Genomic DNA, 27940 nt, shown 5'->3' on the forward strand with positions numbered 1-27940 from the left:
CAGTTCGTTTTGGATTTTGAGTCCAAAACTGATTATTGAACTAAAAATTAATTATTGAATCCACTTATAAGGCTCGTTCCTTTTGGATTTTGAGTCCAATAATCCAAAACGTGCATCACGTTCCAAAACTGATTATTGAACTAAGCGTGCATCACGTTTCCACATGTCTCTTACCATGTAAAGCACCACCGACCACATAATTCCATCAGTGTTTGAATTTGTCTCCTCTAACTTTATTTTCCATCTCTTACTAGAGGGCAAAAATCAGCTTGTGGGTAGCAAATTTTAGGAGTGGCAATATCATTTTTACCAACAAAAAAGGGCAATATCATTCAGCTAATCAGCTTTGAGCCGAGCCCTAAAATGTTCATGGTTAGGTAAGACCCTGAGTAGGTAGAAAAGAACCCCTTTTTTTTATATCTCCACCCTTCCTTACCCCCTTCCCACTCTCCCAGTCTCCACCTTTTCCCAACTACCACCTTTCTCCCACCAAACCCTTTAATTTCATCACATTATAAATCTCTCCCTCTTCTCTCTTCACCTTCTTAGGGCCTGCTTAAGAACCCCTCTTCTTACTCTTCCTCTTCCTCTATATCCCTCAATTCCAAAAGAAAAGAAAAGGAAAAGAGAAGTAAAAGTGAGGGAAAAGTGAAGGAAAATGGCTCTAACACCAACCACCTCTACCTCTCTCTCCACCAAATCTCTCCACCAAACCCAATCAATCTTCCCATCAAAAACCCACCACCCATCTTTCCCTCTCATCCCCACAATCAAACCAATCTCAGCCGTCCACGCCGCGGAACCCGCAAAAAACCCAATCCTAACCGTCAAACCTACCACCACCACCACAAAAATTCCCACCAAATGGACTGTTGATAGTTGGAAATCAAAAAAAGCCCTTCAATTACCAGAATACCCAAACCCACAAGATCTTGAATCTGTACTTAAAACCCTAGAAGACTTCCCTCCGATCGTCTTTGCAGGCGAGGCCCGGCATTTAGAAGAGCGAATTGCCGATGCCGCGGTTGGGAAAGCATTTCTTCTTCAGGGAGGGGATTGTGCAGAGAGCTTTAAGGAGTTTAATGCCAATAATATTAGGGATACCTTTCGGATTCTTCTTCAGATGGGTGTTGTTCTTATGTTTGGAGGTCAAATGCCAGTTGTTAAGGTACTGTGCATAAAACTAAATGGGTGTGTCAATATCAATATCAATTGTGGTATACTCCCTTTTTATTTCATGTAAGTGGTTTTGTTATAAAGCCTAGGATCATTATATTTAATCTAGAATAATACAAGATCCATGATCACAAACACAACAATAGATCGAGGAAAACACTATCAAAACAGAATTTCGTTAGGAAAAGAAAGACCAAAGTGGAATTGACCGAATATTTGGTCAACTCCACAGTTTTTTTGTTTTTTTTTTTTCATTTCGTGGGGATATGAGCTCATTTCCTTGTCTTTTGTGCATGTGTCACAACATGGGTTTTTGTCTTCATCTTCGAAACGAAATCCTGTTTTGTTAGCAGCCCTTGTAGATCTAATATAAAACATACTATAGATGTATAGAATAATAGAAATAAACAGAAATGGATCTAACCATGCATTGAATCTATACTAGAAGAAGAAAGATTAAGGAATTTATCTCGATAGGCTATGATGGTGATTGACCGTGCTGGATCTTCCACGGCCTCTTTGTTGTGCCTGTTCGATCTCTTTTGGTCAAGTTAGATGGCAGCAGATGCAGAACCCATAAGGCCTTCTAGAGTTCCATCCACACTAGACTCGATTTGGCTTATCTGTTTAACCAACTACACTTTCCTTGATATAGTTTAACTCAGTGTTTAAAAATACGGATGTGATGCGGAACGCCGCCAAGAAAGGTCTTTGTCAACTCGGTGCATTGACTCGGTCATAACTGTTAGTGATTTTGCATTTTCAAAATCATGTATATTACATGTTTTAGTGTTTTGGAAAATGTTTTATCAAAAGCGTTTGGGAAAAAGAAAAAGTTTTCTTGGAAATATTTGCTTTTACAAAAGGATGTAGAAGTGTAGTTGAAAAAGATAGTTCCACATCGGATGAGAGAAAAGAAAGAGAAGGGCTTATAAAGCACTACATTTTCTAACTCTTGTTGATTGCACATTGGGTTGAACCCATGGTTGGACCCGCGGGACGGTGCAACGCACCGTTCGCACACGCGCACGCGCACGCGCGCGCGCGGCGTGGGCAATGGGCTATAGGGCGCTTTATTGGCGCTTTTTTAGGCGCACTTTGCACTTCGCACGTACGCAACGTCGCGAGGAGCGATTGGAGCCTTTAATTTTTCCAGATTTGATCTGCACCGTTGGATCAAGATGAAGATGGACCGGTCGGATGGGTGGGTCAAATGGTTCGCAGGCCCATCAAGCCGAATGGTTCAGTTGGGTTGGGCTTCGGTTCGGGCCTAACGGTGGGCCCGTTTCGGTTCGGGCCTAACGGTCGGCCCAACGGGCCCATGACTCCAACGGTCAAAGGGTGTGATCAAATGGGTTGTGTCCCTTTCCCCAACGGTCATGTGCCAAGGGGGTGCGATCCACACCATAGATGATTGATCTAATGATGACTGGGTTGGAAAGAGGTTTTACTCAAGCCAACAGTCACATCTAGGATCGATCAGGACCGTTCAATATCAATGGGTGCGATCTAACGGTCAGATTTCAAACATTCTGGAAAGGTGCCCTGTAGAGGTGTTTTTCACACTGAAAAGACACCGGATGGTCTATAAAAATGTGCAAACTTCAGTCATTTCAGATAGAAATCGAATTGGCAATTCTGACTGATTTTACACTCTCTTCTACACTCCTACAAAAATCCCCAAGTATTTCTACATACTGTTTTTCTTTTGTTTACTGTTCTAGATACTGTTTTTCTGCAGAAACAGAATCTAGAGATTTCTCTAAGGCTTGAAATTTCGGAAGGGCATTTCGGGTTTGATTCCGCTAGTGCTACGCGTCATCAAACATTAGTAGGGCTTCCCTACTAGGGTTCATTGTATCTTGGAGGCAATTCGCGGATCCCCTTTGCACACTACTAGTGGGGGCGAATCTTGTCTTAAGGAAAGTGATATCACGCCTTGAAGCAACAAGTTTCTGTTTTCTATCATCAACAGTACCCTCAACAAATTTTCCAACAATCTTAAGACAAGATTTTACTACTGTTGTTTCAATGGCACTTTATTCAGTTCGTCAAATGACCCAAGACTTTGTCAAACTCGAACGTTTCGACAAAGGAAATTTCAAGCGCTGGCAGAAGAAGTTGCACTTCATTTTGACATCACTCAAAGTGGTCCATGTTCTCACCACTCTAAAGCCGTCAGCAAATGAAAATGAAACTTTGGCGGAGGCTCGTGCAAGGATGAAGTGGGAACAGGATGACTACATTTGCAAAGGGCACATCCTAAATGCTATGTCAGATACACTATTTGACATATATCAAGGCATGGGATCATCAAGTGAAATCTGGAATGCACTTGAAGTCAAATACTTGGCGGAAGACGCCAGTAGCAAGAAATTCACTGTGAGTCAATTTTTAAATTTTAAAATGGTAGATGATAAGTCTGTTATTGATCAATTACATGAAATACAACATGTAATTAATCAAATTCATTTGCAAGGCATCCTTCTTGATGATTCCTTCATTGTCCCGTCAATTATTGACAAACTTCCACCAAATTGGAAAGACTTTAGAAAAAGTCTAAAACACAAGAAAGAGGAAATGTCTATTGAAGACTTGGCTCAATGCCTCAGGATTGAGGAAGAGTCAAGAATCAGAGACAAGAAAGAAAATGAAACTGTATCCTCTAAGATCCATTTGGTGGAAAATGTCAAGAATTCGAACCAACAAAGAAAAGGCAATTGGAAGAGAAACAAACACCCTGAAAAGAATACTAATAAGAATAAGAAAAGAAAGGGTGCTTGTTTCAACTGTGGCAAACCAGGCCATTACAAGAGTGAGTGCCGACTTCTTAAGGATAAGAAGTCGGGTGCACCAACAGACAAAGAAAAGTTTGTCGCCATGATTTCAGAGGCAAATATGCTTGAAGATGGCAATGATTGGTGGATTGACTCTGGTGCGACGATGCATGTCTGTAAAGACAGGAACCTGTTTTCAACTTATGAAACAGTTGAAGATGGAAGCGTGTTATACATGGGAAATTCGTCGACAGCAGAAGTCAAAGGGAAGGGCAAGGTGGAACTTGAGTTCACATCCGGCAAGCGACTCACTCTAACCGGTGTCTACCATGTACCAGAAGTTAGAAAGAACTTAGTGTCTGGAAGCATTCTCAACAAGAATGGCTTCAAACTTGTATTTGAATCTGACAAGTTCATTCTTTCTAAGGGGGGTACTTTTGTTGGGAAGGGATATATGTATGAAGGGATGTTCAAACTTAATATCAATAAAGTGAATGTCTTTGCTTATGTTTTGGATTCTTCTTTATCTTTATGGCATAATCGTTTAGGACATGTAAATACTAGGAAAATGAATGATATGGTTAAGTTAACCTTAATTCCTAAATATGAAAATGACTTAGTAGATAGATGTAAAACATGCATGCAAACCAAGATAATTACTAAGTCATTTCCTAAAGTAGATAGAACTTCTAACTTGTTAGATTTAATTCATAGTGATGTATGTGACATTCATAGTGTTCCCACAAAGGGAGGTAAAAAGTACTTTGTTACATTTATTGATGATTATTCTAAGTACTGTTATGTTTATCTACTTAGTCATAAAGATGAGGTTTTAGAAAAATTTAAGATTTATAAAACTGAAGTAGAAAACCAATGTATAACAAGCATTAAATGTCTCAGATCAGATAGAGGTGGTGAATATCACTTTCCTCATTTCTGTGAATCAGTAGGCATAGTCCATGAAACTTCTGCCCCTTATACACCACAACAAAATGGTGTAGCAGAAAGGAAGAATAGGACACTTACTGAAATGATTAATGCTATGCTTGTTAATTCTGGTTTAAATAAAAGTTTTTGGGGTGAAGCCTTACTTACAGCTTGTCACATTTTGAATAGGGTACCAAGTAAGAAATCTGATATAACCCCTTATGAATTGTGGAAGAAAAGGAAACCAAACTTAAGTTACCTTAAAGTTTGGGGTTGTAGATCTATAGTTAAAGTCCCTAAACCTAAGTTAAGGAAATTAGGTGAAAAGGGTATTGAGTGTATCTTTTTGGGATATGCTAGTCTCAGTAAGGCCTATAGGTTCTTAGTTATAGAACCCAATGATTTTATAGATGTCAATACCATAATTGAATCTAGAGATGCCTTTTTCTATGAAAATAGGTTCACTTCAATTCCTAAAGAAATTGAACCTACAACTTCTGTAGATCATCATTTAGAATCACAAACAGAAGTTGGTGAACCTAGTGTACAACCTAGTAAAATAAGAAGAAGCTCAAGAGATAGAAGGGATAGGAGTTTTGGCCCTGACTTTGTAACCTACCTGGTAGAAGGGACAAGGGAAAAACTCCAAGGTTCTATCTTGTTAAACTTTAGCATAGAAAGTGACCCTCATACCTATGGAGAAGCCATAAAGTCACAAGATGCTGCTTTTTGGAAAGAAGCAATTAATGACGAAATGGATTCTATCATGGGTAATAAAACTTGGATTTTGGTTGATCTACCACCTGGGTCTAAACCTATAGGATGTAAATGGATCTTCAAGAAGAAGATCAAAGTAGATGGGACCATAGAAAAGTTTAAGGCAAGGTTAGTTGCCAAAGGGTTTACTCAAAAACCCGGTATTGATTTCTTTGACACATATGCACCTGTTGCTAGGATTTCTACCATTAGAGTGTTGATTGCCCTTGCTTCCATATACAAACTTCACATTCACCAGATGGATGTTAAAACCGCATTCTTAAATGGTGAACTTGATGAAGAAGTGTATATGGAACAACCTGAGGGATTTATTCTGCCAGGCCAAGAGCATAAAGTATGTAAGCTTATCAAATCTTTGTATGGGCTTAAGCAAGCCCCTAAACAATGGCATGAAAGATTTGATAAAGTCTTAGTGTCAAATGGTTATAAGATACATGAGTCAGATAAATGTATATACAGTAAATTTAAGGGTGGCAAAGGTGTTGTTATTTGTTTATATGTTGATGACATGTTAATTTTTGGTACTGATATTGCAAGCATTCAAAGTACTAAATCATATCTTTCTCAAAACTTTGATATGAAAGATATGGGTGAAGCTGATGTGATTTTGGGTATTAGAATCATAAGACAGGATAATGGTCTTATTCTAACACAATCACATTATATTGAGAAAGTTCTTAAAAAGTTTAACCATTTTGAATGTTCACCCATTTCAACACCTTTTGACCCAAATATAAAGTTGTATCTTAATACTGGTAGGACTATCTCTCAACTAGGGTATGCTAGCGTAATTGGTAGTCTTATGTATGCTATGACTTGTACTAGGCCAGACATAGCATATGCTGTAGGTAAACTTAGTAGGTTTACCAGTAATCCTAGTTTTTCTCATTGGAATGCAGTCTATAGAGTTTTAAAATATTTAAAGAAAACTATAGACTATGGTTTATGTTATAGTGGGTATCCAACTGTAATAGAAGGATACTCTGATGCTAGTTGGATAACTGAGCGTATAGACCATTTATCAACCAGTGGGTGGATTTTCACCCTTGGTGGGGGAGCAGTCTCCTGGGCCTCTAAGAAACAGACATGCATAACAACTTCAACTATGGAAGCAGAGTTTATAGCTCTGGCAGCATGCTGTAAAGAGGCGGAATGGCTTCGGAATTTGTTATTGGAAATTCCGTTATGGTCTAAACCAATGCCATCGATTTATGTCCATTGTGATAGTCAGGCCACACTATCAAGGGCATATAATCATGTTTATAATGGTAAGTCCAGACATATAGGACTTAGACATAGTGCTATAAGAGAGTTACTTACTAATGGAGTAGTAACTATTGATTTTGTGAGATCGAGCCAAAACTTGGCCGATCCATTCACTAAAGCTCTTGCAAGAGATCTGGTGTGTAAAACATCATTAGGGATGGGGTTAAAGCCATTAACCAATAGTCACCAATGATGGAACATCAACTCAACACTTGAATAAACATCAAGTCTTGAGTTCAATGAGTCCAAGTACATCATATGGAGTGACTGCAAGCACTATAATCTGTATTATTTGCCATCCCAAGGTAAAGTGCTTGGTACCTGTAATGTTTAAAAGGAGAAGGCTGAGTATTTAAACTCTTAATAGGCTTATAACATAGTGTTGGAGTGTTTTAGTTACAGGGGCACTCTTGATAAGCCTACCTATGTGAGTGTGGAAGTGGTGCCGCTTCCTATGAGACCTGGCTAGTCTCTAGAGCGCTCATGAAACCAAGATATAGACACAAGGCCAGTACATGTGTCGGTTTTAGAAATTGCCCAAAGAGGTGAAATCTTGTGTGTGAGACGTATCCGGTTAACCAAATAGAATAGCTAGTTCAAAGATACGTCTACTATGCAATTCTGGTTAACTTTGATATGTCCTCACTAAGTAAAGGTTCAAATCGAGAGATACCTTCATCTATGCATAAGATTTCCAAGCCTGATGAGAAAATTTTCTTTGATTTTGAAAATGGTGGGGGATTGTTAGTGATTTTGCATTTTCAAAATCATGTATATTACATGTTTTAGTGTTTTGGAAAATGTTTTATCAAAAGCGTTTGGGAAAAAGAAAAAGTTTTCTTGGAAATATTTGCTTTTACAAAAGGATGTAGAAGTGTAGTTGAAAAAGATAGTTCCACATCGGATGAGAGAAAAGAAAGAGAAGGGCTTATAAAGCACTACATTTTCTAACTCTTGTTGATTGCACATTGGGTTGAACCCATGGTTGGACCCGCGGGACGGTGCAACGCACCGTTCGCACACGCGCGCGCGCGGCGTGGGCAATGGGCTATAGGGCGCTTTATTGGCGCTTTTTTAGGCGCACTTTGCACTTCGCACGTACGCAACGTCGCGAGGAGCGATTGGAGCCTTTAATTTTTCCAGATTTGATCTGCACCGTTGGATCAAGATGAAGATGGACCGGTCGGATGGGTGGGTCAAATGGTTCGCAGGCCCATCAAGCCGAATGGTTCAGTTGGGTTGGGCTTCGGTTCGGGCCTAACGGTGGGCCCGTTTCGGTTCGGGCCTAACGGTCGGCCCAACGGGCCCATGACTCCAACGGTCAAAGGGTGTGATCAAATGGGTTGTGTCCCTTTCCCCAACGGTCATGTGCCAAGGGGGTGCGATCCACACCATAGATGATTGATCTAATGATGACTGGGTTGGAAAGAGGTTTTACTCAAGCCAACAGTCACATCTAGGATCGATCAGGACCGTTCAATATCAATGGGTGCGATCTAACGGTCAGATTTCAAACATTCTGGAAAGGTGCCCTGTAGAGGTGTTTTTCACACTGAAAAGACACCGGATGGTCTATAAAAATGTGCAAACTTCAGTCATTTCAGATAGAAATCGAATTGGCAATTCTGACTGATTTTACACTCTCTTCTACACTCCTACAAAAATCCCCAAGTATTTCTACATACTGTTTTTCTTTTGTTTACTGTTCTAGATACTGTTTTTCTGCAGAAACAGAATCTAGAGATTTCTCTAAGGCTTGAAATTTCGGAAGGGCATTTCGGGTTTGATTCCGCTAGTGCTACGCGTCATCAAACATTAGTAGGGCTTCCCTACTAGGGTTCATTGTATCTTGGAGGCAATTCGCGGATCCCCTTTGCACACTACTAGTGGGGGCGAATCTTGTCTTAAGGAAAGTGATATCACGCCTTGAAGCAACAAGTTTCTGTTTTCTATCATCAACAGTACCCTCAACAAATTTTCCAACAATAACTCGGGAGAGTAAAAGGAGTTTTTATTGACTCTGTAGGGCAAAACGCGGAATGCGGATGCGTGCAACGCGGAACACGGCCAAGGTAAAAGGGAGTCGACTCGTGCGAGATCCTTTTCGAGTCAACGAGTTTTTAAACTGGCCATCCATTTCTCAAGAGGATGAGATGCACTTATTACCTTTATACCCTTTACTGATCCATGTGGTCAATAGCTAACTCCAGTCATTTCGCTCTTACTCTCATTATTCAATCTAGACCGTCGATCATTGATCAATGATTGCCCACATAAGATCTTACATTTGTTAGTGAAATATTATAGGTAATGGCTTCCAAATTGGACATTCCCATTTGGAATATAAGATCTGATTACAACGAATATGAACTAAATTTAATGGCCTGTTTTGATTGAAATTGGGATTTTTCAGGCTTCCAAATAGGCCTTAATGTCCCATTTGCAGATAAGATTAAATTACAAAGATCTTATTTGCAGATATGAACCAATTTTGGTGACCTGTTTTGATCAAATTGGGATTTTTCAGGCTTCCAAATAGGCCTTAATATCCCATTTTCAGATAAGATTAAATTACAACGATCTTATTTTCAAATATGAACCCATTTTGGTGACCTCCTTTCATTTAAATTGAGATTTTTCTTTGTAGGTGGGGAGAATGGCGGGTCAATTTGCTAAACCCAGATCAGACTCATTCGAGGAGAAGAATGGGGTGAGGCTTCCTAGTTACCGCGGTGACAATATCAATGGTGATGCCTTCGAAGAGAAGTCGAGAATTCCCGACCCACAACGGATGATCCGTGCTTATTGCCAGGCCGCTGCAACTTTGAATCTCCTTAGAGCCTTCGCCACTGGTGGCTACGCAGCAATGCAGCGAGTCACTCAGTGGAATCTCGATTTCACAGAACACAGCGAACAGGGGGACAGGTATAATTTTTTTCCCGAACTCAGTGACTCATTCCGAGTTGATCCGGTTCTTATATATTCCTACTTGGGTTTGGGTTACAGTTTAAATTTTCTAACGGAACGGCCTGAATAAAATACACCATGAACCGGTTTTTTTACACAATTTCGCTGAAATTTTAAAGATTTCCACCAAATTGCTGAAATTTTCACCAAAATTTTAGACATTTCGGTGGAAATTTTAAAACTACCAAAATTTTTGTATAATTTTATATGATTTCGGCCGAAATTTCCGCCGAAACCGAAATTTAAAACCTTGGTATGTGGGTTATAATGTTTCTTCTTGTTTGGAAAAAACAGGTATAGAGAGTTGGCTAACCGAGTGGATGAGGCGTTGGGTTTCATGGCGGCCGCTGGGCTCACAGTCGATCACCCGATCATGACAACTACGGATTTCTGGACATCTCACGAGTGCTTGCTCTTGCCGTATGAACAGGCGCTTACAAGAGAGGATTCGACCTCCGGTCTTTACTACGATTGCTCTGCACACATGCTCTGGGTCGGAGAACGGACTCGGCAGCTTGACGGTGCCCATGTTGAGTTCCTCAGAGGCATTGCTAACCCGCTCGGGATCAAGGTACAGATAGATATACGATCCTCTGTATATTTTGTTGTTAAGATAATGGAATTGGATTGATCTTAGTTTCGAAAGTGAAATGAATCAATTAAGGTTTGTTCGATAATCGGTCCTCTGTTTTGTGTGGTCTTAAGATAAGGGAATTGAATGATTCAGTTTCGAAATTGAAATTTATCAATTTGGGTTTGTTCGATGATCAATGCTCTGTTTTGTGTGTTCTTAAGATAATGGAATTGAATTGATTTAGTTTCAAAATTGAAATCTATCAGTTGGGTTTGTTCTATGATCAATATTTTGTTTTGTTTGTTCTTAACAAAATGGAATTGAATTGATTTAGTTTCGAAACTGAAATCATTCAATTCGGGCTTGTTCAATGATCAATCCTTTGTTTTGCGTGTTCTTAACATAATGGAATTGAATTGGTCTAGTCTCGAATATGAAATCAATCAATTGGGTTTTGTTCGATGATGCAGGTTAGCGATAAGATGAATCCAAATGAGCTCGTGAAGCTGATTGAGATCTTCAATCCCCAGAACAAGGCGGGAAGAATTACGGTGATTACAAGAATGGGAGCAGAGAACATGAGAGTGAAGCTTCCTCATCTGATAAGAGCAGTTCGCCGTGCTGGCCAAATCGTCACATGGGTCAGTGATCCTATGCACGGAAACACCATTAAAGCTCCCTGTGGACTCAAAACTCGCCCTTTCGACGCCATTAGGGTACTAATCTTTCACCCTCTTCCTCCTTTTCTGATACTTAAATTATTTACTTTCATTGATTTTCTGTGAAACTAGGCAGTGTTTTGATAAATTTCTATATTGAATGTTTGGAGAAGATCCCAATCGATTAGTATTTGAAATTCTAGGATGAAATCCAGTATATAAATCATCCCATCAATGGGAACTATCCACTGAATTTCAGTGTACCTCTGTACAGTCCAATAGAGGTGAACCTGCCCACTGATTCAGATCATAGTTTCAAAACTCGCCCGTGTCCTCTTGACTCGCCCGAGTCAACTCCCTTTCACCTTGGCTGGTCCGCGTTTTGCTATTCATAGTCAATCAGTACTCCTTTTACTCTCTCAGTTATGACCACGTCAACTGTGTGCTAGGCTGTGTGGACTGAGTACTCAGATTGCGCTGCATCAGCTGAGGATTCAGATTGTGCCATGCCGAGTAGACTAGGATTTGCTTTGGCCTCATTTTTTGCTTCGTTGGCATTTTGAAACTAACCCTCATCCATGGAGGTTTCTATACCATGCCTTTCATTTTAAACCTCCACGGATCAGAGAGTTAGGGTCATCATATTGAAAAGATTTTTTGGGCATGACCCCGAAGTTCAATACAAAAACCTTGACCGTTTGATCGATGGGTCGGCAGAAATCTTGTTTCGTGGCGATCAGATGTCCGTGGTTTTGGTGGCAAGATGCCAAGATCTTGTCAACTTATATGTTTTTTTATTGCTTAAAAAACATATGGTGTAGGTCTGTTAAATGACTTCCTAAGAGCCCTTCAAATCTTTGGGTGTGTTTAGTAGAAGTTCCATTCATTTTTATTATTATTTTTGAATGGTATGTTCCGTTCATTTATTTATTTCCAACTTTGGTTGGAAAGCAATAAACATCAAAGATTTCTTTGTAGACATCAAAGATTTCTGAACTTTGGGTTTTAGATGACAAAGGATTTATGTGACGATATTCAATCTCTTTAGTCAGGTCTGTTTAAAATTTTAATAATTGTGATGTATAATTTGCTCATCAGGCCGAGGTGCGAGCCTTCTTTGACGTGCACGATCAAGAAGGGAGCCACCCGGGTGGGGTCCATCTCGAGATGACCGGCCAGAATGTGACGGAGTGCATCGGCGGGTCCCGCCCTGTGACCTTCGACGATCTGAGCTCTCGATACCACACCCATTGCGATCCGAGGCTCAACGCCTCTCAATCGCTCGAGCTCGCCTTCATCATCGCTGAGCGACTCAGAAAGAGGAGGATCGGAACGCAGCTCACTGCCTCATTGGGACTCTAGGATCATGTGGTGTTATTTTCTTATTTAGTGATTTTTTAATATTCAGTTTTATAATCTTAATCTTGTTTGCTTTTTTTATGTGAGTTTATATTTGAACAAAAGGGGTTTGGAACTTTGGGGAGAGTAATAAAGCAAAGGCTGCTAAATTTTCCTTTAATGGAAGGAAAAGTATAAACTTGGAGCTCTCTTAATTAATGCTCTATAAATTTATATTCTCTTATATCTCAGACATTGTAACCGGCACAACTGGTGTTGTTCCTGTGTTGATAATTTATAATCTCTTATTTCTAATACTTCATAGAAAAATCCAGTGATATAAGATATAGGAAAGTATCTTTTTAGAAAAAAAGGTCGCTCAAAGTACATATACTTTAAAATACTATTTGTAGGTTCAACACGACCGTGTTAGGTGTCTTACCAATACGCCAAAAGCTCGAGAGCTAATGGAACGCGTTACCTGAAGCCAAACTATTGAATACGCCAAAAGCTCGAGAGCTAATGGAACGCGTTACCTGAAGCCAAACTATTGCTCTCCTTCGAAGCGACTAAAGAAAAGGGATGGGAAAGATTCAGGGTTTAATACAGTATTGGTTAAAAAACAAACCTAAGTAAAAAAAGGTCAATATGATGAAAACACGAAAAAATTGTGTTTAAAATTTTGTCATTTACAAAATATAGCAAGGGTAAAATAGGAAAGTTGGCCAAAATGCGTTTAAAACGTGTTTTAAACTATTTTCTTAATGAGTTTTTTTGCTCTAACCGTAGTAAACGAAGTATTAAATGGCTAACCTAACTACGGTTGGGAGGGGGCCGAGCAAGTCTTTAGGAATCTTCTCAGAAGGAAAATGATACATTCACCCCATTTTCTACCCCGCCACCCCCTACGGTCCCACCTTTAGTATAAAAATGTAGTTATAAATACACTAAGGGCCCATTTGGATGCGGAGAAGATTTTGATTTGGATTTCTACATTTGCAGCCCTTTTTATGTTGTGATTTGGATCCGGATCAAATCCTTGGATTTCCAAATCAGCAACTGACAGTGAAAAAAATCAAATTTCCAAATCAGCGACTGGAAATAAGTAATTGGAAATCTACAGATCTGGCAGTTTCCTTCACCCTCTTAGCTCCTCAACCTCTCCCCTGTAGCAGGAAGTACCCACTTCCCTTTCTGTCACCCTCATCAGGAGCTGGCGGATATATTCATTTTGTATTCAAAACTCAATTCCAAATCCAAATACAAAATATGAGGTATCTAAACGGGCCCTGAGTGGGTGGCCAGAGGAAGAAAATTGGGCGAATATATCACTTCCTTCCTCAAAATCAAAACAATCAGGGCCTTTGGATTATGAGAATTTGATTTTGAGACCAAAACTGATTATTGGACTCAAATAAGTTTTGGACTCAAAATCAATTCTCAAAATAAAAAACGAACATGGCCTTAGATGACTATAGCTCAGTCCTCTTCTAACTGAACCTGCATCAAATTTACACAGAGCTGAGGAACAATTCCTCCCAATGAAATTTACCCAAAGTAGAGGAGCAACCCCTCTCTCAAAAGTCAAGGTGGCAAACGTGCCGTGCCGGGCCGCGAACCGGCACCGCCCGTTTGCCACCTTGACTCAAAAGTCACAAGGCCAATCATTCTGCTAAAGACTACTCTATTGATGAATGATAGAAAAAGGTCCCCACTTGAAAGCCAGGTGAAACGTATATTTATGACCTTAAAGAAGTGTAACGTTGAGATGTGAATGTGAGGAAACTTCTTCACAGCTCTCCTTTATAACCCACCTACCCTGCAATGCATTCATGTCAACTATCAGGTTTTCACCGCATATTAACAAATATATCCCCCATGTTATACAATATTAGGTCTGGCAATTAAACCCGTGAAAACTAAGGATCCGATCCGCCCCGCCCAACTTAGGGTGGGGATTCCCCAATTTAAGCGAGGACGGGGATTAAAAAAATTCCCCAAAGCGGGATGGGGCAGAGATGAGGATGGTTCTGGCTCGCCCCCCAATTCAATACTTAATGTTCTGTTTTAAGTTCTTCCTGCTTCCCACTTCTACATCATCCATCTCAACCATCCTATCCACTTCTTCAGAGCTCATCCATACTAGTGAGTTAGTTCTGCCGGGGCATATCTCGTTGAATCAGTCTTTTTCACCACATCGCGTATAACGCCCCCTCTGCTGCTGGCGGGCGGATGGATAATTTCTATTCCTAGCAGGGCGGGGATGATGATTAGCTTTTTCCCACGGGGCGCGGACGGGGGCAGGTAATCCAATATCCGTCCCCGCCCTGTTGCTACCCCTTAACATCATGTTTTAGAGGAATGCTAAAGTGAAGCACACCCTTGCAAAAACCTAGCTGCAAGGGCTCCTCATTGGATCTGCCTCGCCCAACTGCATTTATTTGTATAGTCATAAACACACAGCTGCTGGCTGTCCCAAGTAAAAAAAGAGGGGCGGGGGGCAGGTTCCCCACTGAAAATTGAAAGATTAAAGGAGTGTTAAATGCAATTGGATAGGGTGGATCCAATGGGACGCCTTTGGCACAGGGTTTTCACAAAAGGCGCCCTTCAGTTTAGCATTTCAAAAATAGAAAATTACAAAGAGAGCAAAGGTTGCCAAATAATAATCAAAACATGTATTCATTTGTCTGTCCCCTTCCAAGAAATCTTTTCCATTAGATAACCCTAACTCTATATTTCTTGAACATTTTGAGCCATTCATTTTTCACTAAAATATACTATAGGGCTAGGATCATCGTATGGCTCACATTATTATGGTTAATTTAGAAGAATATTATCATAAATTGAAGATCTCCCTACATAAAAATTGAATTGGCTTGCTTGAAGTTGTCTTTGCTCGTGTGTAAAAACAGAAGAGGAACTTTTAGAAATATTTTTCCTTCCCAAAATTTTCCAAAAACTTCCTCCTTTCCAAACAGAGCCTAACAGTTCAACGTCACCTTTCCTTTCTCATGGCACATCTTCAATTAGCTCACAAACATTCATCAAAACCAAAACAAATTTCTAATACAGTCACCCACAGTAACATGTTTATGATATCAATGTCAGTTCAGATGTTCAACAGAGATGGATCTCTGCTCAGAGAGCAATGCAGAGGGATAAAGTTGCGGACTTACTAAACAAGATCATACCTAAACAGTGTATGTCTGTAGAAAACGACTATGATTTAAATTGGCCTTTCAATAGTAGGCCTAATGTATTGGCCTTCTGAACCGGGGAACTTTCCTGCATAAGAAAGCAAAATATCCTTCAAATAACACTGACCAAAAGAGAAATGTGGCAAATTTACAAATTTGAGTGAAAACAGAATCAAGGTATTAAATTTCGGCCGCTGTTGTTTCGGCCAAAATATTTCGGTTTTGGTTAAGGCCCAAATGAAATTTACATGGAATCGTTTTTCTACAAGATTTCGCCAAAATTCCAAAATTTCGCCGCAATGTCTGCTGAAATTTTGTTTTTACCTTTTTTTACAAAAATTTCCATCGAAATGTTATGATTTTCACTGAATTTATGAAATTCCAATGAAATTGCCAAAATTTCCACCGAAATTGCTGAAATTTGAAAATTCGAGCGAGATTTTAGACATTTCGATGGAAATTTAAAAAAACGAAATTAATATCATATTTTTACTTGATTTGAGCCTAATTTTCCACCAAAACTGAAATTTAAGAGAACTTGTTACAGGCCTTAAAGGGCTCACCCGTATCCAAAAGGTACATAGAAATATGGTGATGGATATGGCCTTCCGAATCTAAAGCCTGAATAAGGATTGAAACGCCGACCACTGTACTCCTTCATCCCAGGAATATTTGTACGTTTAGACGAAACCTGCACACCAACATTTTCATTACCAAGTTTAAAGAGAAAAGTTGTACAGAAGAATGTGAATTACAGAGCAAATTGACTTACTTTCAATTGGCGACCGTGTAATTCAGATTCGTTTAAAAGGAGAGCCTCCTGAACAGCCTCCACTTCTAGAAATTCCACATATGCAAAACCCTTTGGCTGTCCAAACTTGTCGGTCCGAATTGTAACTCTGTTCACTGTCCCGCAGGATTGGAAATGCTGTTGAACTTCTTCAGGGGTGCATGAATAATCCACCTGCAACATTTTGACCCACAAATTTTTTTTTTTTTTGGAATGGCCTTGACCCACAAAATTTTGTGCATAGAAATTGAATTACAGACGTTAGTCAGCATAACATTTCAGTAAAAAGGGATCAGTATATTGCAGATTTAACCATCCATGTAAAATATAGAATCTTTGCAAAGAAAACACCTCTAGGTATCATGACGGATTAAGTCAAGACCTCTCAGGGGTACCCTTAAATGTTGACAGATCAAATATCGAGCTCTCTTATCTGTTTTGTGATCGATTAAGAGGACGTAGGGTTTAAGCATCAACACATCTGCTTTGTTCACTCTCTAATTTTTTTATTGATGTAAATTCAAAAATTATTATTTAATATTTTATCATGGTTCTGTTACACTTACTGTGAGATTGTATGCTTTGTTCATTTTAGCAAATTACAGACAATTTTACTTTACGTCTTATCAGCCTCACAAAAGTTTGAGAGTTGATAAGCACTCTATGATCTGGTCCCTCTATCTATCCATGTAAAAAATCGGATCATTGAATCATCCAATCCATACATGAGAGCCTATAGCAATTAATTATATAGCGCACATCAGTTGCACACATTGCAGCGTGCCTTTTCCCTATTTCATTCATGTGGAACTACATTGTCATGTAACAGAAACAAACTCATTTGAATCTTCTCTACCGATGGGGCCCGAAAAGGAGAGAACAATCTCCCCGAAGTGCTTTCTGGAAACACAGTCAATAGAGGTGAACCCAGGTCACTGAAGGATGCACAGTCAAAGATAAGCTTGGGTGTGCTTGGATTGGAGGGCTTCAACTAGGCTTCCTTTTCCTCTTTGGAGACTCTTCAAAACAATTTCCGGTCATTTCCGATGCAAGCCTTGAATTCAATAACATTTAAACTCCTTCCTCATGATGGACCATTAACAAAGAATGCTTTTGATCTCCCTCAACACCCTACCGCAACTAGACCACTCGTCGCAAGTCCTCTGGTTTTTCTCCTCCCATATATGCCATGTTACCCCAAAGGGTGTTAGGAGACAAAAGGATTCGACTTTTCACACCCAAGTGCCAACTCCATAGAGGTTTGGAAAGGATTGGGGGGAATCCATTGAATGCCAAAAAGGGTAAGAATCTGATGCCACACACACCTCACCAACTCACAAGTAATGAAAAAGTTAGATGTCTGTCTGGTTCTTCAAGCAAAGAATGCATCTATTTGTTATGTGGAGGCCTTTGATTTTCAAGATGTATAAGTGTATCATTTTTTGGTGCGACATCACCCAAGTGCCAACTCCATAGAGGTTTGAAAAGGATTGGGGGGAATCCATTGAATGCCAAAAAGGGTAAGAATCTGATGCCACACACACCTCACCAACTCACAAGTAATGAAAAAGTTAGGTGTCTGTCTGGTTCTTCAAGCAAAGAACGCATCTATTTGTTATGTGGAGGCCTTTGATTTTCAAGATGTATAAGTGTATCAATTTTTGGTGCGACATCATCCAACAAGAGACCTTGTGGTGTAATCAATTCCAAATCTTCATCCAACTAAATAATGGTTGGTCCCCTTTCGACAAACAACATTAAAAAGAACAAACCAAGAAGATCACATTTGAACCAGGCTCCAAATCATCATGTCTGAAATGATGATAGAGACATACAATCCTTCACAGTACCTAAAAGGACGGAAAGAACTCAATCCCCTACTCTTTGAGATAGTGGCAAAAGGGCCATGTGATCACATTACCCTTCTCCCAACTGTCTCAAAAGAGTCCATGACATGAAACTCCTTCTCACAAAACAACTTATAAAGACTCGATACGCTTGACAAAGACTAACACTGCCAACCCAAACACCTTCCCAAAATCTTATTCAACCCTCCGACCTACGCGTGCACTAGTTCTTCCATTTCACCAAGTGTTTCAATCTTCTACCCACCTCAGTATCCTCCCACAAGAATCTCTATGGAGATTCTCAATCTGTATGGCCACCGTCATTGGAATACAAAATTTAACAAGGCCTTGTTAATAAGGGTTATTCTACAACCAAAAGAGAGGTGTTTCTCAATTCTTTTGATTATTGGTTTCACAATATTTTGAAGGCAAAGGTAAGAGGAAGAAAGCTTTTACAACTTGCTCCGCCAAACCGCCACTCAACTCTCTTCCATATTAATACCCAACATAAAGTTTTATTCACCTTTAATAATTAGCCCTGACATATCCTCTCAAACCGATTTTTACATTCTACAACTCAGTATAATTGACCATCGGCAGCAAGTTTGAGATCCGACCTTTGCAGAGGTGTCAAGTTCCCCAATGCTAGGGCATTGGCTGCTTCTTCAAGACAGGAAGTGTTTTCAGTAGTGGAAAAGCAACTGTTTCTAGGGTTGTCCCGGCCACTCACGTATGGTATGTGATCCACAAAATACATATAAGGTTTCCTAACCTGGTTGATAGAATCCTCACAGCGTTAAATGTGTCGTCAATGAATTGGAGATGGGAGAAAACCACACCATTCCTTCCCATAAAGAACCACGAAATGAGCCACATATTGTTGTCTCAAAAGATCACACTACTACGAGCTTCCCCGCTAAAGTGATAAGAGAAGGGACAATGGTCACCTTGCCACAATCCCCTCAAACTTTTGGAAACCCCAATGGCTTTACCATTGATCAAAACTAAGGAGATGAAACCCCCAACATCGACTTTCTCCACCGATCACTGAAGTCCATTCCTCCCAACACATGGTCAACAAACCCCCAACCCAATCCACCAAACCATAGGCCTTCTCCATATCAACCTGGCAAACTATCACAGTCCTCCCTTCCCTTTACATGACTCAAGGCAATTCATTTGCAATCAGCATACCGTTTTTTACACCCTTTAGCAAATGCTCCTTGGTTTGCAGATCCCCTCCCCTAACACACCTCTCAATCTAGTCGCAAAAATCTTCCCAATGATTTATAAGAGTTACTCACCAAGGGATGGCTAGACAGCTGTGAGGCCAGCCATGCTGTTCGGCTCAAAATGTTGGGCCACCAAGAAGCAGCATGTGCATAAGATGAGTGTAGCGGAGATGCGAATGCTTATATGGATGTGCGGCCACACAAGGTTAGATAGAATTAAAAATGAAGACATTCGTTAAAAGGTGGGGGTGGCACCAATTGAGGAGAAGATGAGAGAGCACAACTTAAGATTGTTTGGACATATCCAACGTAGGCCTTTGGATGCTCCGGTGAGAAGAGGCGACTCGGGCCAAATTGATGGAGTAAAAAGAGGTAGGGGCAGACAGAGAACAACTTGGGTAGAAACAATGAGGAAAGACTTGATAGCTAAGAACATAACATAAAACGTGACCTTGGATAGGATAAAATGGAAGAAAATGATCCACGTAGAAGAATCAAACTAGAACAGGGATTAGAGCCGGTAGATTCCTTTTACCTTGTTCACGAATTTTTTCTAAAGGATTCATTTAGCCGACCCCAACTAATTTGGGACAAAGGCTTTGTTGAGTTGAGTTGAGTTGACTCACCAAGGGATAGAGCTTTTCCAATTCTATAATGGCACTTCTATGATAGAACAACATTATGGTAAAGGGGTCACCTAACTATCATATAGAATCAGAAGAAAAATGCATGATAAAAAGATAGATTTTACAGAAATATTGATATGTAAACCTCAAAAGCAAAATAGAAATTGTGCAGTTACAGACTCATTTACCAACTGAGCAAACATACTCGTGATCAAAACCAAAAAGCTTCATAGCAGTTTACTATGGTGAATTATTTTTTAAGAGACTGTTCTTGAAGTTTTAAGTCAATATTCAGCTTTTAAATCCCAGGCACTCAACCTATGTAACAAGGGCAAGTCTTTCAGAAAAGAAAGACTTGTCAAATATGCCATATTTCCCACAATTTACACACTGGTATTTTATTATGACTTGAGTTATGATATGGAAAAATTCACACATCACTATGACTGGCTTTAGGGATACCATTTAGTACAAGGAATGTCTGTGTCCAAAACTGACAGATGAATATGTGTCCATTACAAAGAACAGGTAATGAGTCGCACTCTAACATCTTGAAACTCTCGTGCTAAAACAATAAAGGCCAGCATAGAGCAAGTTAACCAGGAAGAGTTTAAAATAAAAGAAGAGTTAGTAATAAAAGAGGTAAACACAATATCCAATAAAACAGAATGTCAAACTTGACACGGTACAAAAATGAGCATACGTGCCCACATTAAGTCCAACACTTCTAGTAGTACATTTAAGAGTGTCAAAAAGAGTGTCGACACATGTGTTGTGTCGGACACGGCACGACACGTGTGTCGGGAATAAATTCGAAGTGCCAGCTAAATCATAGGTTTATATCTTAAGCAACAAAATGAGACTGTCAAACAGTATGGAATAGTTTGCAATCATCTGGATGAAAAACATCACAAGCAGCAGATCAAGGTCACAATAAAGAGCTCAAGGACACCTCACCATGTGCTGCGAAGGAACTAGGTACTCCACAGGATCGCCACCAGGAGTTATCTGGCTTGCGCATCTAAATTTGCAGATACCCATAACTCATTTATGTTATCCCATGTATGCCAAGTCATCATGCCATTCCTTCAAGCCTTCAAGTCAAATGCCCCTTGGCCACACCTAATTCTTGAATCCCTTTCCATCTCTTCCTGCTTCTTTTTCTATTTCCTACTGGGATCTGATCTACATTCTACAATTGACCTTCACTCGCTTTTTTCTTTTCATTTTTCTCATTTTTTCCATCTCATAAGATGTTTTATCTTTCTTTTTTGGGCTGGGGCCCTTCTAGATTTTTTTGGCCCTCTTATTTATTTATTTTTTCATTGTTTTTCTTTTTGTTTCTAAATTTTCATACATGCAGCTTTCCTTTTTTTTATCCCAGATTGTTTATACCAGAAAAAAATTTCTGGCATACAAAATGTCAGGTAACAATTCCCAGTGCTAAGTTATCAGAGAACTCGAAGAGTGAAGAACAACCCTGCGACCATTACCAAACATACTGTCAAAGCATGACTCAAAACTAAATATGTACATCCATACCAAATTACTTTCTAAAAGCATCCAGATGCATGATTGAATACACAAACAAGAAGAAATTCCCTCATTTATCAGATGCATTGAAAGAAACCTCAAATGGTGATAAAGATAACCCAATCCCAGGCAATTATTTGATACAAAATAATGCAAAAGGCAGAAAAATAAGATAAACGACTACAAACAACACAAAAGAGTCCATCCTAAAATTTCTAAAGTGCTTGACAAATACAACTCAAGAAATTGAAACTGTATAACCAGACCAGAAGATTTGTTAGTGTCACTTGGATTTAGCAATAATAACCACGAAGATCATGACTGAATCCATGTTAGGACAAATGGAACTATTTTTTTAAAGAAGAGTATAGGACAAATGGAACTGTGGAAGTAATTTCACTATATCTCAGATTATAAGAAGAAAAAGCATCTACAACTCCAAGGGAAATCTACTCTTCATTTTTTCCAATGGGAAGGAAAGAAATGAATGTCTGTGCTACAAGCGGATTACATAGAAGGTCATCTTGATCATACCACATTATGATACAGCATAAATCCATGGGTTCTTCAATCCAAATACTGGAGAAGGATGAATCTTGAAGAAAGAAACGCTTATATAATTTGAGTTCTTACAGGTTATAATTAGAAACAATTCAGGATATGAATTTGTAATTTTAGAGGAGATTTGGGTTACTTTTTTTGGAAAGTTTCTTTTTTTCCCCTTACGATAGAATTCTAGCTTGTTTAGGACTGTTTTAAAAGTGCTTTAAAGTTAGACTGTGTAGGAAAGGTCTGAGTGGTTTGTGTCTGGGAAGGGGAAGGGTTTTAGAGGTGCAAAGAGTCTATATAATGTAAAACACTCTCTTTCGAGAACTTTGATTAATTATGAAAATTGAAGTTCATGCAAGGAGTTTTGTCCTTTTCTTGGATTTTTTTTTCTCTTTAAAGGCAGCACGATATTCTGCTCTTCTTCATGTCTTTCATTGAGAGATGTGCTTAGTTTTGTTTTGGGTTTGAATTTAAGTTTGAAACTTGCATTTGTTATTCTACTTCCGCTGCACCACATTACCTATCCCCAAGGTTTTACATTTCGGTTTCGGTCACCACTGAAATCGGAATACTTCGGTTTCAGTGGAAATTTCGGCCGAAATCTGGTAAAATTTGACAAAAATTTTTGGTATTTTTAAAATTTCAGTGTAGACGAAATTTTTAAAATTTCAGTGAAAATCTTGTAAATAGAAAACAAAATTTCGCCAACAGGAGGATATACATGCAGAACATGATTCGGGTCTGATCATAGAAAAACTCTCCTCAAGTGAAATGGCCTGAGATATATATAACAAGAGAAAATTTTGATGAAAAAAAGAATCTACAATCTCCAGTTTAGTATCGTGAATATCATCATTGCTTCATCTCCTAAGATATTATTGCATTTCGTGTTTCCGGAGGGGGCAAACAGTATGAAAACTCGTTCATGTTCATGCAACTATATTGTCGAAATAAAATAAAAAAACTGGTAGTATATGGTTTACCTTAAATAATAACATAAACTTATAGATTGTATATTTCAGAAGAAAATGAAAATGAAGCATGGAGTGCTAATTGAGATCAATTCACTCACTAAAGCATATGCAGTTCTACCTATCAAACTCAATCAAATAGCACATTCGATACTTTCAGAAAATTAAAAATATAAATCATTATTAAATAAGAGTTAAGTAGGAACACAACTCATACAACAAACATTGTGGACAAGCTAAAAATGAATAAATAAATTATCACAAAAGATATAGCAATAAGCCGATATGCGTGTGTGCATGTGTCTGAATGTGTATTATATATAAATTACAATACAAAGAAACATGTTACGTGAACATTCACTACGAGTGGGCCAACCACATAAACTAGTTGTCTATGTCAAATAAGCAAACAGTGAGGTTCATCTAAAAAGGACACATAACCAATGGCTATGTTAATACTTGAATTGCCAAATAAATCCAAACACCAAGATTAACGGACAACCATATGCGAAATGCTAAAAACAAAAGCAAAGGCAACATAATAGCTCATACAGCTACACTCTTACAGTCAATAACTCATTCTATTTTGTAAAAACAGAACTTTTGCATGGTCCTCATATATATACAGTCTTTTACCAAAAACAAAAACAAAAACAAAACAAAGTGCAACTATGGAAAGTAATTAAACTCACATTACCAACAAACACCGACCGAGAATCTGCCTCCTCCTTACTTGCCTGTGTTGCAGCCACACTAGCAGGGTCTGTGAGAGGAATGGAATCACTAATAAGCACAAGAATGAACACAAAATGGGAAAGACCATGTACACGTATAGAAAGAGTAATACTTAAAAAAAGAATTAGCACATCTAGGATCTATAATTAAACAGGTAAATTGCAGTTAGCACATACATGCGTTCATAAAATCAATCAACTCAATTCAACAAAGCCTTTGTCCCAAACTAGTTGGGGTCGGCTAAATGAATCCTTTAGAAAAAATTCATGAAGAAGGTAAAAGGAGTCTACCCGGCTCTAATCCTGGTTCTAATTGGGTTCTTCTTCGTGGATCATTTACTTCCATTCTATCCTATCGAAGGTCATGTTCTCTGTTATGTTCCTAGCTATCTAGCCTTTCCTCACTGTTTCTACCCAAGTTGTTTTCGGTTTGCCCCTACCTCTTTTTACTCCATCAATTTGGCACGGGTCGCCTCTTCTCACCGGAGCATCCAAAGGCCTGCGTTGGATATGTCCAAACCATCTTAAGCGGTGCTCTGTCATCTTCTCCCCAATTGGCGCCACCCCCACCTTTTTACGAATGTCTTCATTTTTAATTCGTTCATAAAATCAATACAAAAAAAGATAGATAGATAGAACTGTGAGTTACACAAATCCCCTACGTTGTTGAGCAACTAAGGATGATAAGATCCTCTAAGTAAAGAGGTGAGACACTATGATTGGCCAATAAATAGCCACAATGCCTATGGACTAGGAAACAAATTTAATGCTCAATAACCGTCTTGTTGCAATGGCTGCGACCATTCACACCCACCTTTTATGGCCTCATCTTTTACCATAGTGTTGTATAACAGCAATTCCCACCACCTGAGAACCCCACAGCAAGAAACAAGGTCTAACTTACAACTTTCACCAAAACGAAGTTTCAAGCAACCCACCAATGGGGTCTATAGATACCCAGGATCTTGCTGGAATATATAAACCATCCCCATTAACCAAGGAAGGAATCCTTTCATCATTAAGGTTTCTCCCAAATCTTAGGTTCCAAACAATCTTACCCTCAAGGTCACTCATAGAACTCCTCATTGAAGCATCCCAAAGCTCAAGTTCCAAACAATCTTATCCTCAAGGTCACTCATAGAACTTCTCAATGAAGCACAAACCCCTCCTCTCTTCTTTCTCCTTCTTCCTACTTCTAGCCATTAAACATATATAAAAAAAAGTAGATTTTAAACACCACACACATACGCATACACACGGGCCCTCAAAAATACAATCAAATCCCAGTTCCCACCCTATATGTAAAGTCCAAGTACCTACGTAAACTTTTCTGCAACCTTACAGACAGAACACATTTGAATATTCAATCTCACTGTGCCACCCCGAATCCCACAGTTCTTTTTTTAAACAACAATATTTCTCCAAAGTACGATGTTTTCTTTTCAAACTGATGTAACCCACAAAGGGCCCAAAAGACTCTACCTTGTCTTAGCCTAGGAATAATCCAAAAGCAGGGGAAACATGGCCAAACTTACACCTTTCTGTTGTCATCACCAACCTAGTCACATGACATCACATGTGTGCTGGTTAGTGGGCAAACATGACTCCTTTTTTGACATCGGACAAAAAGAGTGGTCATGTCTTTTTCAGCTATGAGACAATTTTCATGGGATTTGAAGATATTAAGATATGCTTTGCAGGTTAATGATTTAACAAGTTATGTCACGTGTTTTTTTAATGGAAACTAAGCAAGCATCAAAAGAAAGGACCAAATGGCCGGGGATTGAAATGTTCAGAACAAAACAAAAACCGAAAAAAGGAAAGATACAAAAGATAATACGACCCGCACTCACTCAAGGTGGGGAGGGAGTGGAAGAGTTCCAAGACTGCTCTATTGGTACCCAACCGATCAGCCTCGCTATTGGCGAATCTTAAAACATGCCGAAATACAACCGCATGCCCCTCAATTCTATCAAGGATCTCTCCAATAGCCTTTGTGTATCTCCAGGGATAGTTAGATCCATAACTCATCCAATTAATAACATTCTTCAAAACTCCTACTATGATGTAGGTCGGTTGCCTCTATTTTTTTAATTTTTTTTTAATGGTAGGTCGATTACCTCTATTAATCAAATACTTACTAAAAGAACTTGCACCTCCACCATTGTTGCATATGAGTTCCCCAATGGCCCCGAAAAGGCACACCTCATGGTCCCATTATGCCCACGAAGGAGGCCACCAACACATGAAGGCCGGGGATTCCCCCAGCTGGAACCGCCAAGCTTCAAACAACACCACTATAACAACTAATTAAAAAAATGCCAAATTTCCTCCATTAGAGTCTACTCCTTCCACCTCTAATTCGCTCACCCAGAAAACAATCAACTCCGTGACGATTTTGAATTTCTAACCATCCTCATAGCACCACCACAACTTCAAGATACATCTACGAGGGGTGGACATGGTTCCGGTTCAACCCGGAGAACCGAACCGAATAGGCCTATTCGGTTCGGTTCGGTTCTAGGATTTGGTGGTTCGGTTCCGGTTATGGGATCTTGGAACCGTGAGAATTCGGTTCGGTTCTGGGTTTGGGATCCTGGAACCGAGTAGGATCATATCCCCCCAATCGGATAAAATTACAACCCCACCAATCGGATATGGGATCTTGGAACCGTGAGAATTCGATTCGGTTCTGGGTTTGGGATCCTGGAACCGAGAACCGAACCGAGTAGGATCATATCCCCCCAATCGGATAAAATTACCCCCCCCCCAGACACACCCAATACGGTTTCCATGAGAAAATATGGTTTACACTTTACACTAACTGCTTGATGATAAATTCACCCCCCTTTAACATTTTGCTTTGTTTGCCTTTTAAAGTTTTATTCATAAGTTCTTAAAAACGAAGAAAATCTCAAATCTCAATCGTCACATGGTGGTTTATTAAATTCTGGTGGTTTTATTAAACTCTCTCCTGAACAGACCATGCATTCCATTCATTCATCCAATAAATGGGAAAAATTATAAAATAAAGGTTGGGTAAAACCAGAACCGAACCGAACCGATCAAGTTCGGTTCTGGTTCGGTTTGATTCGGTTCCAAAGATATATGGTTCAGTTCTGGTTCCAAATTCTAGGAACCGATTGCATATAGTTCGGTTCGGGGTATACCCCGGAACCGAACCGAACCATGTCTACCCCTAACATCTACCACCATCATCAAAGACGCACTGGACATAAATCTGAATAATAAACAATCTTTTTTGCCGCCACATTCTGTTCGTGTGGTGAAGAGGTTATATACCTAGGTTTGACATAACCTAGAAACAACTACTTTCCTATTTCAGCCTTCCCACCACATTACAGGAAATAAGGCACATTCCCAACAATCTCCAAATTAAGCTCATTCGATCCAGTCATAAAGTTCTAAGATAGATTAAATACAAAAACACACAACAAAGCCCGTGTTTAGAACGCATCTGAGGCAGATTCTGATCTTCGAATAAGAAGTTTCACAAAGAACCTCAGATGCCCATCAATCGATCTACCATATGAAACCCTAGATACTTAAAAAAAAATGAAACAAAAAGAACAGATTGGAAACCCTAAAAAAATAAAGAAAAAGACGGTACCTTGTACAGAACTCATCTCCTTCTCGACTTTGGCTTGCATTTCACGGAGAGCAGACGCTTCATCTTCCATCTCCTTCAAACGCTTCTTCATATCATCTAATTCCTGCAACTGCAGAATAGTAGAATTAGGTTTAGGGTTTGATAAATCCATAACTCTATCATCGAGTAATGAAGTTGGGATAAAACCTTGAGAGCATCTTCATCTGCCCTAGCCATCTCAACGTCTCCTTCCATCTCTCCTTCGTCTGGAATATCCCCGCCATAAACCTCATGTTCTTCCTCAGCCATCTCTCTCTCTCTCTCTCTCTCTCTCTCTCTCTGAAAAACAAGACAACCCTAATTTATTTTGGGGATTTTGCCGATAAGTAG

The 27940-nt window shown here is 39.4% G+C and overlaps 2 protein-coding genes across 3 annotated transcripts; one reads left to right on the top strand and one right to left on the bottom strand.

Annotated features, from left to right (window-relative positions):
• The first annotated feature begins 523 nt into the window (after nt 1–523).
• On the top strand, nt 524–12705 carry LOC143857544 (phospho-2-dehydro-3-deoxyheptonate aldolase 1, chloroplastic-like). The gene is made up of 5 exons (XM_077368013.1): nt 524–1168; nt 9571–9848; nt 10185–10461; nt 10935–11180; nt 12222–12705. The coding sequence occupies exons 1-5, from the start codon at nt 659–661 to the stop codon at nt 12483–12485; spliced, it is 1575 nt and encodes a 524-aa protein (XP_077224128.1). The 5' UTR covers nt 524–658; the 3' UTR covers nt 12486–12705.
• A 2738-nt stretch (nt 12706–15443) lies between these two features.
• On the bottom strand, nt 15444–27920 carry LOC143857732 (polyadenylate-binding protein 2-like). 2 transcript variants are annotated; one of them, XM_077368192.1, is made up of 6 exons: nt 27758–27920; nt 27572–27680; nt 23899–23969; nt 16431–16622; nt 16222–16349; nt 15444–15746 (listed from the first exon to the last, which is right to left on the bottom strand). In XM_077368192.1, exons 1-6 carry the CDS (start codon nt 27857–27859, stop codon nt 15713–15715), a joined length of 636 nt encoding a protein of 211 aa, XP_077224307.1. In that variant the 5' UTR covers nt 27860–27920; the 3' UTR covers nt 15444–15712. The 2 variants fall into 2 exon arrangements, with proteins under 2 accessions (XP_077224307.1, XP_077224308.1); XM_077368193.1 differs by lacking the exon at nt 15444–15746 and having other exon boundaries at nt 16218–16349.
• Between the last annotated feature and the right edge of the window lie 20 nt (nt 27921–27940).

Source organism: Tasmannia lanceolata, unplaced genomic scaffold (genome assembly GCF_043159265.1).
Source record: "Tasmannia lanceolata isolate RefF3 unplaced genomic scaffold, GAP_Taslan_0.1 ptg000025l, whole genome shotgun sequence".
Lineage (NCBI taxonomy): Eukaryota > Viridiplantae > Streptophyta > Magnoliopsida > Canellales > Winteraceae > Tasmannia > Tasmannia lanceolata.

Excerpts from the sequence above, each read along its gene's own strand:
- LOC143857544 (XM_077368013.1), top strand. The coding sequence starts at position 659 with ATGGCTCTAACACCAACCACCTCTACCTCTCTCTCCACCAAATCTCTC. Across the intron at positions 1,169-9,570 it reads GTCAAATGCCAGTTGTTAAG|GTGGGGAGAATGGCGGGTCA; the intron begins GTACTGTGCATA and ends TTTTCTTTGTAG. Across the intron at positions 9,849-10,184 it reads CACAGCGAACAGGGGGACAG|GTATAGAGAGTTGGCTAACC; the intron begins GTATAATTTTTT and ends TGGAAAAAACAG.
- LOC143857732 (XM_077368192.1), bottom strand. The coding sequence starts at position 27,859 with ATGGCTGAGGAAGAACATGAGGTTTATGGCGGGGATATTCCAGACGAA. Across the intron at positions 27,681-27,757 it reads CAGATGAAGATGCTCTCAAG|TTGCAGGAATTAGATGATAT; the intron begins GTTTTATCCCAA and ends ACTATTCTGCAG. Across the intron at positions 16,350-16,430 it reads TACACGGTCGCCAATTGAAA|GTTTCGTCTAAACGTACAAA; the intron begins GTAAGTCAATTT and ends GTTGGTGTGCAG.